This window comes from Achroia grisella, unplaced genomic scaffold (genome assembly GCF_030625045.1).
Source record: "Achroia grisella isolate CSIRO2021 unplaced genomic scaffold, CSIRO_AGI_Agris_v1 utg540, whole genome shotgun sequence".
NCBI classification, from domain to species: domain Eukaryota; kingdom Metazoa; phylum Arthropoda; class Insecta; order Lepidoptera; family Pyralidae; genus Achroia; species Achroia grisella.
The window spans coordinates 906,014-923,741 of NW_026712925.1; the positions used below are offsets into that span (position 1 = coordinate 906,014).

General features: G+C 32.6%; 1 protein-coding gene across 4 annotated transcripts in view; it reads right to left on the minus strand.

Annotated features, from left to right (window-relative positions):
* The window catches only part of LOC131847552 (ETS-like protein pointed), a 159,661-nt gene that overhangs the window by 20,149 nt on the left and 121,784 nt on the right, over positions 1-17,728 (minus strand). For all 4 annotated transcript variants that reach the window (XM_059197133.1, XM_059197131.1, XM_059197134.1 and 1 more), the window contains 2 exons: positions 15,241-15,444; positions 14,652-14,783 (listed from right to left, as the gene is read on the minus strand). In XM_059197133.1, coding sequence (XP_059053116.1) covers positions 14,652-14,783; positions 15,241-15,444 — 336 coding nt within the window. The remainder of the gene's footprint in view (positions 1-14,651; positions 14,784-15,240; positions 15,445-17,728) is intronic.

Below are 17,728 nucleotides of genomic sequence, written 5' to 3' on the forward strand. Positions count from 1 at the left end.
TAATAAACAATATATTATTAGTTATGATTAAATAATATTCTTATTACGGTAGATGTGGTTTTTTCATAATTTCCTTGTTACACTATTATATTTTAAAGACAGCGGTCCCTAATATATTCTGTAATGTAAAATGTCTGTACAAATAAAAGTTTAAAAATAGAGGAAAATAGAAAAGAAGACTTACAGAGAAAAGTATAGTTAATTTATTTAAATAGGAAATATTTGCTTTTCGAATAAAATAAATGTATTATTTATGTGGTTAATGCTGTTATTAAATGAATGATTAATAATATACTTATAAGTTAAAAGATTCTTTTGATATTAATGGTTACTATAACATTTAATTAAAGTACCTATTAAATAAATCTATTTTATCTAAGTACAAACTTCCTCTTAGTAAATGGCTAAATATAAATTTCAGAAAATAACATAAAGACTATATGTAACTAAAATAAAATGTACATATTATCATTTTATATTACTTTGCTAATTGCAATTTAATTATATTGTTCCAGATCTATTTATTTTATATAAATAGTATATTTATGTATAATAATTAAGAACATCATACCTGTAGGCAATATGTAGGAGGCCTCTGAATATATAGTATCAATTGCGGAGTCATACGAGAGCCTGTTTTGTTCTGGACATTGTAACTTCCCACTAGACACTGATTGTTCATAACTGAGCCTGGCGAGGGCCTGCTCATAGTTAATTCTAGTGTCTCTCTGCTCATGACCATCTGTGTAGGGCTTATTCACTTTAACACTATAGTCCGTGAAGTTTAATTTGGTAAGTGTCGACATGGGTAGGTCTATGGGAGCCGCGCAAGGGGGCAAGGCGGCTTCACGCGGCGCCTCTACCACCAGCATGGCGAAGGTTGGCCACCGCGCACTGCACTGCACTTAACACTTCATAGCACTAGTTATATTAATAAAACGTATAATGTCCAGATTATCTAAAATATTATACTGTGTGCTAAATAAATTTATAAACTTGTATTATTTAATTGCATTAAATGTTATAACAATACCGAAAACATTTAAATTAGATTGACGTCTAACACGATCGTCGCTCGTACGCAAAGACGTATGTCGATCGCGGAGCTTTCCGTTGATTAGTACAGTTCGTAGCACCAAATCGTCTCACGCCTAATCGCTTACTGCAAGCTTTCGGGCGGATCGAGAGGGCGGCCGCGGAAAATACGGGCCGACGAACGCCGAGTGGGGACGACACGTTCCGAACAGACCCGACGCGGTCCGGAGAGAGCCGAGCACAGCCGCTGCGACCTGTCGCGCCACCTGCTGCACAACCAACTGTTGCGCGACCGTTGATTTTTTGCTAACCTCACTACACCGTGAACGCTAAGGCACCAGTACTGAATTAAGACCAGAGTTCATAGATACAGATTATACATTCCTAAAGTCAGATATTGGACATTAAAAGAACCTATTTTTCGGTAACCAGAATTTCACACAGAAATAGGCAGAACAGGTGATCCTGAATCAAAGTACATAGACTAAATGATACGACAATACCTATTTTGTAGTATAAATACAATTTATTCTTAATGAGTTGGTGTAACTGTTTTTCCTGTTCCTTATCATTTAAGGAAAAACAATTAACAATGGCAACAAATATTTTATTGTTAGATGCAATGAATGCCATATATAATTAGGTATGTATTTTACCTACAACGGTACCACTTTAGATAGAATTATATATTCTTTAAAAAAAAACAATTTGTCTATGAACAAATTACACGCTTGACATAAGTAGGTAATGTACATGGTTTTTCTTTTAACGCAAACAATGCAATTTGTAATTTATCTTGGTTCTTACTTAAAAATTACTTGCAAGTTTCGAATAGTTATCACTATCAGTGATCATTGTTTTAAGCAGCAACAAAAAAAGTAATCTGCGGTTTAGATTACGAGTTAAATAGTTAAAAATGCTGAACCTGCCACGTAATGTATGTAATGATAGTGACGCACCTACATAATTGCTTGTTAACTTAGTGGAAAGGTGAATATTTCGATTGATACCGAAATAGACAATAAGATTTTCATTTTTGCATTTAGGCGAATACCTACATAAATGATTATCGGTATAGTCAATTAAGAATTTTAGTTTTTTTAAGTTTTTTTAGATTAACATGGGTCTAGAAGTTCAGAAACGTGTTTCCGGTCTGCCCGACCTACATAACAAATTACATTTTTAATAACATATGAGCACCAAAAGATTGGCATGTAAATTTATTTATTAGGTTATATTTCTATTGTGGTCATCAAGATCGTCATTTCAATAATAAAAAGGGATCCCATAATAATTTATTTACATTAATTATCAATATAATTTACAGATATATTCCATTGTAGAAAATCATAAATAGGCGTACTCTCAAAAGTGAGTCTTTTTATAGCAATAAAAAGACTCACATTTGGGATTACTCTTTTTATGAACTATCAGTATTAATTCTGATAGTGTAACTTTATTATCCTTGGGGTAGGGAGAAATTCATGATAGACCTTCACCATCTATTATCAGTACAAGCACACTCTTTACGTCGACATAGATCTTAATTACATATAATATTACATTACGCATGCGCGACCTTGACGCTGATTCCCATTGTTTGATAGTTGTGTACGAGACTTGGAAACAACTTGAATTTTAAATTTAGAATAGTTCCATTTACATTCTTTATGGCATCGACCGTTCCTTTTAAGTACCTAGTTATAATTAGTTTCATTTTAATTTCATTGAGAATACTACTCATAGTGACCAAGAAAGATATTATATGTAGGCAATGTATAGAAATTAAATGGAATGTATATATATACATATATGCATGCATCTAACATGTTCTATTTGGATATTAGTAAACCTGAAGCAAACGATATCAGGCTATCATATTTCCACTTATTACGTATAGAGGGTCTGAAGTATTGTACTTGTTGTCACTTGTATAAATACTTCTTAGAGGATGTTGACAAATGAATATCAGGACAGATGTATCAGAATATCAATTTCGTAGACTTTAAACATTTTGTGGGAGGACACGAGCTATGGGGCGGGCCTGTACCAAAATCGGGTCAAGTTACAAGGGGTGTGGATCACAAAAGGACGGGAAGGTACGATAATACGTACCTGAGCACGTGTGATGCCGGATATGTGGCCCATTGTCTGCAGAGGAAGCATTTTCGATGTCGGAAGATGTGTTTTTTGTTAGCTATTGATGGCTAGGTACGTATAGTTATGCTAATGATAAGATAACAGATTTTTTTATAATTCAGAATTAATGATTTTCTATTGTTAGAATCGATATTTGATGGTTTGTTTTTCGGAGATTGCTGTTCACCTAAATAAAAAGAGTAACTTGATTATTCATAGAAACTCCTCACCGTATCAATTTCATTCGACTTTTGAATTTAGATTAGAATTGTATAAGCTCTATAAAGCTCTATAAATAAATGTAAACTCGAGAAGCTACTGTTGGTAAAGGAATATAGTTTCAGCAATCGGTACATTGTATGTACCTACTCGTAACTTATAACTTCGTACATTTTAAACGTGGTTACGTTTAAAATGCAACAGGCATAGAGATGACAAATCGAAAGTCACCCATAAGATAGAGATTAGGATTTAACGTCAGTATTTAAAAAACACACACACAAAATACTTGTTACCATAGGCGTATCACTTGAATAATTTTGGGACTACATACACATTCCTACACATATGCATACGTCGTATAGAAAAGATTTTTACGTATTAAATTATTGAGGTATGTAACTATAAGTAAAATGTTTTGTCTTTATTTGTTTTCTTTTTGACAACCCTAGTTAGAATAGAACTGAGAACAAGTGGAACATACGAAATGCAATTATCGGTGCGGCGATGGCGGCTGTGCCTGTGGCGGGAAATAGCGCGGGAAATGAGTTTTCGATATTTGAATAAATGCACTGAGGAAATAAACAGGTGCAGGATATTGTCTATTCTCGTAGCTATAGGTAATACAATCCCATATATGTAGTCACACTGAGCACTACGCTTTTCGTAGTATTACGTTATACACAAATAAATACGATTACGAATATATTATATTTGAAGATATACAATTAATTATTATAGACAGTAAGTACAGATATTTCCAATTGGTAATTCTCGAATTTGGATGAGGGATGCAATGCAATTTGATTCAAACAAGAATGAAGGCACGGAATACTATACGATACAAAGTAGCTTGTCGGCAAGAGAAAAGAGTCAAATTACGCATGGCATGAGCGTACCATACTGTCGATAGCAAAAACGCATTGCGATCATGAAATAAGCTGGCGGCTGATCGATATTCACAAAGTAAACTCCAAACGGGCCGGTTTAAATTTAAAAATACAATTTACCGAGGAATTCCCTGCTTTGAATTACATTAAGTGCAAACAATAAAACAGTGCGGGCGTATCGGTCGCGGGCGTCGCGGCAGCCGACGGAAGTTACAGATAAACAATCTTTTTTAGATAAAACACTGAAAAACACTCCATAAATCTGTATAGAGCATTGGGAACACTTCATCCAGAACTGCTAGAGAGGGGATAATGTTCGGTTGTGTAAATAAAGCATTGCTCTTTAAACCATAGAATGTGACAGACTTGACGGCTTTACGTCATGAGGACTTCGCGCGTTAATTTTGTAATAGAGCACAATATCGCGTTAGGTTTGTTAATTTATTTTACTACTGAATACAGATGTTTAGTATTTAATCACGCATAAGAGATAGATAAATTAGATACAAATAAAATAGTTAAGTTACTCTATTGTTATTCGGAATAACACAGTATTCGAGTATTTATATTAGTTATAAACAAAACACAGTATTAAACATACCATAATTTTAGGTAGTATTAAAAAGTGGTCCACATGTCTTTGTTCTTTTTTGTGGGATTTGTATTTTTAACCTTTGCACTAATTATAACGCAGCACATCCGTTCTTCACGATTATACAGAATTAATTTAATCCTTAATTAAAATTCAATTTTACGTGTACTATTAGCAAGGGTCTAAGGTTCATGTATTTCCTGTGATTTGAAGGGTTTGAGGAAGTTGTATATAACATACACTGCCACAATTATTAACGTTATTTATTTTAAATGCATTGTAATGAATATATTTAAAAACATATTATAGACAAATCAAACGATGTTTTAGTATAATGCAACTTTCATAATCGAGTTCAGCGTCATGACTTCGCCTTAAATTTTATTGGAGCGTTCGGGACGTCACTTCCGGAGTTAATAATTTATTTTCCGCGTCCTCCGTCATACGATGAGATGGCGTGAGATGCGACATTTATCCACGTTTAAATTTGGAACATTTTCTGAGAACATTATGATTGTGACATATTATTCTTGTAGTGGTGCTATAACTGCTACGGACGACCTCGGACCTACTACTGTATTCGTGTCGAACGTTTATCTTTTTATTAAATATATTAAAATGATATTAAAAACTGACATAACTTGTTTGACAAATTGTATGCAATGCGTAACTGTTCACAGCTGTTATATTTTGACACTTCCTTTTCCTAGTTAACTATATAACTACAGAAGATGAGTCGTATTATATAATACAACTAAAGGCTATTTAAACATCCATATGTTAGTTAAAATTTAACGCTCTTCACTAAATATAATGTAATTTCCAAAATTTCATCCATTTTTTAAGTACCTTCCAATTTTTCTTTTTTCAACTAATAAATAAACGTACAAAATAGTCTAATATGCAACATTCATTCGGCGCATATACAGATTTTATAATGTAAAATTAAATAAAAAGTAAAAAAAACCTATCATTGTATAATTGAAAAAAGTTATTATTTTACAATGTAAGAAGCAAAGCATCACGTACTCGTTGTAATTTTATCGAAAAATAAAAAAAATGTCGATAAGCGTATGTCATATGAACATGACCCGTGTCATGTATTGTTGTGACAGCCCTGGTCGGGGGCAGTTGCGAAGGACAGCGCCCACTACGTCCGCTCCACACCCCGCGCGCCCCGCCAACTTCGCAAACTGCACCCCACAGATAACATTATCGGCAACATGGAATACAATGACAATGATTTGTTTCACAGGATTTATGGTTCGACAATAAACGTAATTATGACGATATTTATTTTTTATATATATCCTATTTATCTGTTTCAGGATACGACTAGCGAAAATAATTAGGAGTCGTTCGTTACACAATATTGCTGTACAGTTGTGTCCAAGGTGGTAATACGGGTGTGTAATAATAATAGCGTTCAATATAGTTTAATGTATATTTGATAACAATATACTTATATTAACCAACAAGCAGTACAATATAAAACTATACGATTATTATAAAATCTTTTGTAATTGCCAGATTTTGTAAGGTGTTGATTCCGTAATTATTTATTGTCACTTTTTGGGAAAAATCCTAATAAGTTGCAATAATATAATATAATTGCAATGCAAATAATATGGGAAATATACCCATATTCTTTACATTGCAATTTATTGCACAATAATAACTAACTTATGGATCCTGTTAGCCGTTATAATGAGAGAGAGAGAATGGTCTTAATTTGTTTTAAATATTGACTGCATTCAATAGATGTTAAGAAAATATTCTTTAATTTGTACGAGCTACCAATGCTGGAGTTCACACGAGAGAATCCCTCCTGACTGATCAGCTTGCCGCAATCAAGGGATTTTAAACGGACGACAATTAAAACGTGCTCTACCTAATAACGGGTAATGAAGAGTCGTCAAATATTTGTTTTTGCTGGGGATTCCTACAATGAGCGTAGAGAGCACCGCAAATAACGCAATTAATTGAATTCGGCATTACAAAGGTGCCGCCGGCGGGCTTTGTCGGCGCCTCCAGACGCTTGCAACCCGACACTTATATTGAACATCGCTCCCATCAAACGCTGAAAGGGGCGAATTGGCACAAATTTCAATATCTCTATTCTCATAGTTATAGACACAGCCGAGGAACAAGTAATGTGCAATGAGAGTACCGTGCTCATAGGCACCTGCATTTAGAGAATGCTTTAACTTTTTATATATTTCAAAAAAATACGTGAGAAAGATTTGTAAAAATTGTGAATGTAAGATAATAAAACGTATAGTCAGACGAACCGAAGATACCAGTAATTGCCAAGAATACGATTATTTTTTTCAAAAGTTATCTAACTATAAAGCCTATTTAAATAATCTATAATATACAAATATTTAAGCAGGCATACTGCGCCGATCCGAAATAATGGGATAAAGTCAAGGCTGATGATAACACAAATATTTAAGTTTAATTAAAAACACATCGTAGGTGAAATAGGTAGGTAGGATACTAGATCAATCTTCTATTTTAGCTTTAATTGTATTTTGTGCTAACTACTAACTGCGCTGCTGCTGCTGTTTATTAACTTTAAAAAGTATTATTGTAATATTTCGCATTCGACATATTACATAGGTAGTATGTTCATTACATTCTGTTAATTTATAATGTATGTACATTGATAAGCATTAATCTCAATTCCATGAACTCTTTTGACTGAAATAACAATGTCAAAATATAGATAGAATGTTATTTAAAAATTCCTTATTTATCAGTAAATCTTGTATTGAAATGTCAATATTGACGAGTTGGAGCTATAAACATCTGGAATATTAAATTTTTCCTATGTCAGATTGTTGTCTGGCCCTTTACTCTTTGTTGGGAATAATAGCATTGACAAACAAATCAGATTTGGAACACAAATCAACGACACCTGAAATACATGAATAAAAAGTAGATTGAATGGGCACTTCGCGAGAGCCCTTATTATGGGCTATTGAGGACCCTTTCACGAGTTTGCGAGCACCCTACAAATGCTTATGTATATGTTTACATGAAGGCACCCCTTGCTCTTTTCGTATACTATAAGAGTTATTTCTTTGCCTACCTGCCCCAACTTTTTTGGCTCATTGACAATGAAGAAAGAGGCGTTCTTTATGGATTTTTGCTTTATGACAAGATCTATTTTGGATAATCTTGTTTGATTAATACTGAAAATTTACAAGCTTCAATATTTTTTCAAATTAGATGAATAATAATAAAATAATAATAATCCTGTATAGATAAGCAGATGGTGATAAGATAAGATAAGAAAATGCTTACATATAATAATATATGTATTATGAAAATCATCAGACTAATATAAACAATCGGGGGGAAGGGGATTGCTAGTAATGTGGATTGATAACCCCACTGCTAGCAATGTACCTTGTCAGGTCGACCTCCACGCGGTTCCCCGTGGAAACCATCGTGTTAAATTCCTAGTGAATTTATCACTATGGGTTAACTGACCTGACCTCATGCTCATCTTATCATCCTCCACTGGTGCCCCGCCAGCGTAAACCGGTATCGCAGGCGGAAGCACCATTCCATTATCATCCAAAAAAAAAAATATAAACAATCATTCTAATGAATACAAATGTTTCTATTGTGCTTGGATTTCAACCCGCAATCTTCGGAAATTAAGGCGGTATACTAAACCGCTAGAACTCTGAGGCATATTGTCTAACATACTCTAAAGGTCTTTCATATTAAAAATAAAATTTTATAACACGTCTTAAAAGTAAAACTATGTCAGTTAAATCGTTCTCTGTCAATTTTAAAGGTTATTATAGTAGAGACAATGATCATGGTTGAATTGCATAATACAATTCATTCTCCTGTTTTCATCCTTATTTTTATACAATATTATTGCATTTTCCCTCTCTTTCTAGCATTGTTATTATTAACAATTTTCGTAGTTCAAGCTTTGAAAAGGTTGCGCACGTGCGCGGGAGTGTGTATCGGGTTGCGTTTGCGCCGGAAGTTCGCAGTTGAGTCACAATGGCGGCCGGATGTGGCTCCTTGTAATGCCACGTATCATTTTATTGGTATCTTAGAAAGCCCAATATTTTTCTAGCCCACACTTCATTTCGATTGACAGTTAAATAGACTCGTGCAAATCAGACCCCCGATGATTAATGATGTGAATTTCGACTACGCATTTATTTTAAAAAGTAGTTGTATATAGGCAAATATATATAAATATATCGATAGGTACGTCCATTTAAAAATAATCTTACGATGAACTTTATGCTTGTACTTTTCTATACATATAATCTAGAAACTTCTTTAGATCAACTCATTGCCATTATTATATTGAACTGGCACTTATCTAGAAATTTCTAGCTTAAAACAAAATTAGCAATTGCTTAAAAATTACCTACCAGTATATCCAAAATATATAGAAAGAAACGAAAGTAAGTTAAATGTTACCAAATATAATTCTTGATATCGCGTAATTTACTGTACTTATATATACTATAATATGTACTTATTTTATATTAAAAGGATAAAATACACATAAAATTAGTGGGAAGTCGTAGTTAGTAATGCCGTCACCACAGAGAAGTTGAAATAACAGTTCATACGCTTTATGGTGATAAATTAACATGATTGGTTGCTTTATAATACAGCAGTCACTTTATTACCTAGTATTTCATAAACGCGTTTTAAATAGGATGAGATGACTCAAGTTACCAATTACAAACTATGATAGTAATCTGTACGGTTGTCGATTCATATTCTTGTTGTAACATAAAACATAGGTATGATATTTATTTATTTATTAAAATATTTTATTGCGATCATTTAATATACAGTTATTTTCATAATATATAAATATTTTTAATATCTATATATAATCCCGATATCAAATCGAGACCGTAATAGAGAAAGTATATTATACACAAAATTCATGTTGGGCACGACGGAATTAGATTCTCAGTAACAAAAATGTTTAATTGAATTGAGAACCTGCGGAATCAAAAATTAGTAGTAACATAGAACATAATATTGTAGTATTCTTGTAAGGTCCGTAGTAAGATATGTCTACGACTACTACGGCGTAGCACGTGGCCACGAAATTTTCAGTATGTCTAATGGTTTAGTGGACGACGAGGTGATTTCGCAGTAGTGTGTTCCGTGGCGTACGTCCGGCGATTAGTGAGTACGCAACTCAACCCGAGGATGTGCTACAGGCGAGCGATCGCCCTTGCGACAGCGCGGATGCCTCGAAATTGCACCAACACAACATTAGCTATATATGTACTTACACGCCTTATTAATACGAGTGCAGTTGCAAAATATTGAATTTATACGATGAGTTTTTGTATGTTAACCTTCAGCATCGTCGACCCAGTTGCATTAGTTCGCAACGCTCGAGTTGACGCGAGGACGATAGAATTTCGCTCGTAAACACAACGCATGTGTAATATCGACATATGTACCTTTTGACTGATTGCAGCTTCTGTGCTAGTACTTCTGTAGTTCATGAGTTTGCAACTTGCAGTATAGCACGGAATTAGAAGGGGTTTAAAATGTATTTCTTGTTTTCCTCTGATGTCATTGAAAAAAATATTGTGAAATACTATCGTAATTACTTCAATAAAGAAATTTAAACAAAAAGTCAATAATTACACTGAAAAAATTTAATAAGTAGTAAAATAGCACAATATATTTTTGTGTAACATTAGAAAAGACCGTTTAATTATTTACGATACGATTTATGATTTAATCTAAGTTTGTATCTATGTACTTAGACTTTGAACTCTAAACTAGTCACTGCAATAACTAAGACTAATTTCCATATAGTGCTCCTAGATAAAAATTAGTACTAATAAGTTAATGTATACTATATATAATATTATAGTATTAGATTGAATTTGATGTCAATAAATAATTTTTGTAATACAAGGCACGGATATGCGTGAAAAGTTATGACAAAGCGTATCACATATTTATTTAAGGGGCTGACGCACTTAGCTATCAATATTTCATATGAATTAGGTAATTGTATTTATATCCATACATGTCAATGGTTTAAATAGAAGATCACTAACCACGCCACACCATTACCGGGTCCGGCTCAGTAGAGTCCCTCGTCCGGGAGCTAGGGTGTAAGAACATGTCTTAACCAAAATCAAAATCCACCATGTTGGATCACAAACACACGAGTCACACGGCACTTTTTTAACACGCGCAAATCAAAATTGAGCAATAGGCGAAAATTGTATATAAATTTTAAAAAGTAATTAGGAAGACTAAAATATAGAATCAGAGATTCAGAATATGAATGTTACCATCGACTAGATCGTCGAATAAAGAACAATACAATGATGAATACAAACACAGTGAGTCCTATGACTGGCCACTGAGGTCGATCGCTTTCCACTCCGCGAATGTGGAACGAGTGGGGCGGATTGATCAACTCTCCTTGAAGACGTACTTTTGAGTCAACCTTCATGAGCAATTATGTTCTATATAATTTTGGTCATAAAAGTCCTTACCATAGATAATTGAAGCATTCTCATGAATGTATAATTTATTTCTATTATCCTTTCTTATCAGAGATTTTATATTTCACATTTACATTACATACATGTTTAGTTTATAACTTAAAAAAAAATATTGTAATATTGAAAACTTCTTGTGGAATTAATGTATACGAATTGTTATAATTTTGAGATGCATAATTGAGAAATGTATAAGATATACATATTTTATTTCTACCAAGAAGACTGTGATTCGAGATAGGATAGTCAGTGACAATGTCATCTTGCATTAAGAATATTTTAATTTACTGTGATAAGGGCTTGCCTATGGAAGAACCTGTAAGGTCTTTAATTCATTAAGAAATAGTCAATATCTCTCAGTTTCGAAATAGATAATAAACTATTTTGGAACTGAGAGATATTTACTATTAACCAAAAGTGCAAATTGATATATCATATTCAAAGTTCTCCTCCTTTTTTAACTATGGAAATAAATAATTTGAGATTACATATTATGTAACTAAATAAAGTGGAAGAATAAACTTCGATCTTTATTTTAAAGACAATAAAAAATATACAAATGAATAGAATTAAAAATAACCGGTAAATGCATCAACGTAATAGAATAATTTTAGCTGAAATGATGGACAACGTAAAGACGATCTGTAGACCTCGAATCGTCTGAAAGAGAGCGGAAAAACTACGCCAAGGTCACCACAAGTTGCGCCACATACGTCCACCCAACTGGAAACTCTGTATGTGCTATATTTTTGATATTTACATACAAAGAAAACTGTTTACTACGCACAGACAAAATTATTAGTCATGGTGAGCGCTACGAGATCGTAGCACTCCACCACGGTAGACTACATATGTATTGGTTATATTATATTACATCTTTTCCGTAACACGTAAAATTTTTAAGTAGTTATTTTTTAATTGAATTCATCATTTGATACTTGATTTGAACTTCATGATATTGATAATCTCGTAATAAAAATCTGTTTTTAAACTTATCTGTGAGGACTTTTTAACATGTCATTATTAAATGATATCATGTTCATTAATTAATATTACTAGTAGATATATAAGTAGTAGTAGTCATATATATTTTTTTAAAAGTATGTTACATCAGTCTAATCGTTTTCGTCACCTAAGCTTTACAGGTTCTAAGGTTAGTCAATCTTTTACTTTACCTTACTGCTGGATTATTTCGATGTGGGTGCTTTTCCACTCGGAAGAGCTCCTTTTCCAAAAATCCACCAGTGTACATAAAGAATAGAAAATTGAAAATTATGTAAAACCCAAGATTTTACAACGTGTTATTTAATCATTAATGCCTTAATCTCGTAGCAATGATGTTCCCACTTTACTAATTTGGTACGTGTAGCTATTATTAATATCAATGATATAACATCAATTGGAAGTGTAAATTGGTTACACAAACGTTTGAACATGAGTTGGGGACCACCCGTGTTAAAGATGCCGAAGAGGACTCTTGTCTACTCTGTTAATTTATTATTTCAGTAGCTGCGCTCGCGCAGTCAAAACATCCCACGACGATGATTTATAACGCAATAAACACGCGTTTTATATTTAATGGAAATGGGCTTTTACATATGAGATTACGCAGCCAACCCCTAGATAGTAATTTTGATTAATATCGAGTTTGTTTCAGTCTTTCAAATTGCAAAGTTAAAATAGCTTTGCTAGTTGAGTTAAAATGTTTTTTTATATAAAAATACAAAGCAAAGGGAATATGGATATTATTATACAACCCTACCCTATTATCTTTTTATTAATTTGGATCAAAGAATAAAGAAAACCTGTGATACAAGAATAATAATAATTAACACCAGCAAGAAAATACTCTATATTGTATGTATCCATAGATATGTATTACTAAATTTGGTATATTCATTATAAGTTTAAATATAACTGACAAGCGTTTAATATTTGGGGTACAATATTTAAAAACCCCGAGTGCAAGATTTTATAACATTAATAAATTCTTGATTTGACAAAGAACTAATAAGTATTTATATTCTCTTGATTTATTTAGGAGTTTAAAATCACAATATTCAGTATGTTAGCTCTGTCATAGCTTTTAAATTTATTTGTAATGTATGTTGTAATCTACCAATGTAACATATAAGTTTGTGCTTTTTTGATTCGTTAAACCTGTTTTGACGAATTTATAATGTCATAATATAAATTATTATACGTATACATATTTTTTATATTTAATATACGATATTGCCATAAAAATATTTATATTGAGATTTTTAATCGCAAGTCGTTACTCGCTAGAGGGGTTATCGAGAATGGTGCTATAATGAGGAGTAGTTTACCGCTTCATACATAATGACCGATTCGCTTATCTTTATGGGTTGATAGCGACAGCTTGTCATGGTGGCTGACTAGTGAGTGGAACTGAGATTTTTCTCTCTAATCGACATCGTTTCAATACAGTATGTACGAAAGGATATACTTACATTTATGTAAATAATAATATTACACTCGTTTATAATATTCATTTTTTAATTAATATACTAATTTTAAGTTTGTACTATATATCTATATTAATATTTTAAATAAAGAGATAAATTTTGTCAGTTTTGATGTTAGTGGTAAACTCCAGTACTGTAGCTATATAACATACTACTTTACATTGCGACCAGGGGGAGCGGAGCTGTAATGAAAAATGTTGCTGTATAGGGAAAATATGAAGCAAAAATATTGCGCGGGTCAGTTAGTTGGGCATATAGAGAAATATAATTTTTGTTTCTGTGTTTATTTTTAGTGTGAATATTATTTTCATATATCTATATATAATAAAATATTGTTTTCTTTATGTATGAACAAATTAAAATTACTATTTCCATATCTATTCCAACTATTTTATTGTTTATTCCAATGTTAAAACACTAACTTTAAAAAAATGTTGTAGATTGTGTTTTTAAATCCCTAATTTATTACTTAATTTATATATTTTGGGCACCTTTCTTTTGTTACAGTTGATTGTAAAGTGTGTGTAAGTTTACTTTTTAAAACTGTCACTTTGACACTGAACACAAGTATGATCCGCAATTTGAAGTCATAATATATGACATCCGCATACTGCCTGTAATATAGATATGTGATCGTCGCGCATCTCGTTGGTGTTACGCATCAATTTGTTAATTGATACGAATTCTTATTGCCTGTGTAAGAGAGCATAGAATCTAAAGAGAAGTGCATATGAAAATATAGACTCACCAGTATTGTTATTATTATTGTAGTGATGTGCCGGAGGTGGTGGAATGTAGTCCGACAGCTCGGGCAGGCATACGTTGCTCTCGTACATATTCGGCGGTACATTTGCAAGCAACGAGCGTTCCTTTTCTACGTCTGTGACAATGGACAAGTAGCGTGATAAGGACAAAAACATTACTTTTACAGAAGTGCAAAAAACACAAAAGTACAAAGTCAGCGTGGATATCTCTGTCTCGCCTACTCAAGAAGCTTGCTTTTATAATATTGCAAGGCATAAAGAACACAGGAGTAAGGAGTGGTAAGAACTAAGGTCGTCAAATAATAAAGGGATGCCGTAGTGTTGTTCATATTATAGAGGCAGATTGAGAATAATAGATTACTCTAGTTTTTCACTATGAAGATTTTACGGAAGGACCTGGGATTAGGTGGTAGTATTTTGTATTGCACGTATATATGTACATATACGTATACATAGAAGATTCCTGAACACATTCGTTTGTATAAGGATCTAAGACATTACCATTATACCATCTATATGACGTGACTGTCATGAGTTTTAGAAAATGTATAAAAATGGTCCATGCAAGTTTACCTTTTTGCAGTATTTCTAGATGTTCCCACAGTATGTCGCCCATAAAAGCAGGTGCGCGGGCGACGAACTCTTCCCGTCCCATGGCACATATGTCTTTGCCTTGCGCCCGCGCAAACTGTTGCAGCGCTACGCCTTCGAGGGAGAATTCCCGTGCAGCCCAGCGGAGCCACGCAGCCACGGCACCCTCGCTCCATTGTCGGGGATCTAACGACAAAATACATAATTATTAATTCATTAAATTAATACATTTTTATTATAATGGTTTCTGATTTATTTGATAGCCTAGGTGATCTAGCACCACCTTAGTCTTGATGGTTGAGGTTTCGATTCTGACATATATACAAGTATTTGTATTTATGAGTATGATTGTTTGATTGATGCAAAAAAAATACTTATGGTCTTCTATCAGTTACTTAGTATCTATAGTACAAGTTAGTTTGATATTATAAATTGTCGTGGGTTATTATTATTGTCTAATAATACAATTTTAAACAAATAGTTTCAAATTCTTTACTACATAGAGAATTTGTAAAAGTTATCTGCATGGATGTATCTTGCCAACCAAACAAACCAAGGAGGGATTTGACTGTATGCTGTATTCTAGTTTAAATTTATATTATAATTTGATTGAATTACTTTAATCAACATAAACTATAATTTGCAAATTAAATATATCATATTTATTAAATAAATCATAATTTAATTTAATTTATTCATATACTTACATATATATGTGTATGTACACAGATATATATTTTAAACGTCTTAGTAATTCATCGTTTGTAACAAAATTCCTCATCGATTGCAAAATTTTTCGTCATCATCATCATCATCGATTTAAAATATTTTTTTGATTGGCACAGATGTCGCGTACACATATACATAAAATAGAGCGAAATAGAAAAAGTATCTTCTTATTCGACCCCGGTTGATAAATGTAGTCCGGTCCTCTATTAAATAGTCATAAATGTACGATTGTCAGTGGGTGGCGATGCAAAAACGATTAGTCGGGCACCGAACCGCCGCATTGCCCAACAGCGGAACTTACCACAGCCAGGACCGGAAACAGAGCGACCTTCACGCCTAATGTACAAGTAAACGTATGTCTTTCTAACAGTTAAAGAATCCCATTATAAATTTACAAAAAATTATAATGTTTATTACCATCTCGAGTTTATTATTTCGATACAAATTCGAGATTCTATTTTTTCAAAATATATACTTATTTTCACATTTATATACATATCTAAAAGAGGATTGATTCTGAATAAACTTGTTCGTAAATAAAAATTCATACGAAGAAATAAAAAAGAAAACGGGATGTTCAGAGCTCGCGTCCATCAATCAGAACTCAGAACTATGCAAAAACAAGATAATGTTGGCTTTAGTATTGTACCTTTGTTTTTATATTTAGGTATGTTTTATTTAGGCATACAACGAGTCTCCGCCCCGGCTTCTTCCGGGTACACATATATTAGTGAATTTAGTATTTGTTAACCTTATATATAATATAATTACTTTTTAAACAGTGAAAGAATTCTCCAAACCTGGGTTTTCTTTTCCATATAAATAATCTCTTTCTTTATAATATTAGCATATATGTATAAAGACAAGTTATGATTATTATAACAAGCTGTAATACCGAAAATAAAATCGATCCATTTATTATTATTTTTATTGAGTTGAAACTCTAATTATTAAATGGTAACTTGGCTCTAATACTTTTATTAGTATAACAAATAAATAATGTATAACTATCCACATGCCCAAGTTATATTGAGTAATAAACACCTAATCGTCTATACAAAGTTAAATGCTCAGTAATATATTTGGTGCTCTTATTTTGAAGACATTCGATAACCAACGATTTATTGATTCATTAATCTTTATTATATGGAAAAGTACTACTTGGAAGTCATGGCAAAAAGGAGAAAATTCTGCAGCGAGCACGTTCAATTTAAGTTCCAGAGTCACATCACATCGATTACATGCCCTGAATCGTCGGGGAAAAAGTAAATCGATACAAATGGAGTTATGTGTCGCAATGCACAAATTGCTGCTAGGTGGGGAATTCGAGTTTTTCTCCGCGAACGGGCGAGAGCTTGCTAATAATAAATAATCAGTTTAATTACGGCTTTTAGTCCCCAGTAGCTGACACTCTTTAGTACTACACTTAAATTTATATTTAAGTGTAGTACTAAAGAGAGTCAGCATATATATATATATATATATAAGACTATAGGTATTATTACGTAATATGAATATATAAAGATTTCACTTAGTAAGCGTGAGCATATGTATAAATATTATTTTTTAATCTCCAACATCCTACACGTACGCACGTAGTGCTTATGTTTAAGTTTTTATTACAATTATTATGTTACTATATACACAAACTAAACTTTAGATATATAGAAAACATGGTAAATCATTCTAGTTTCATCTCGTTTATAACTTTTGTTTGAGACGATTGTAAGTTACGAAGAGT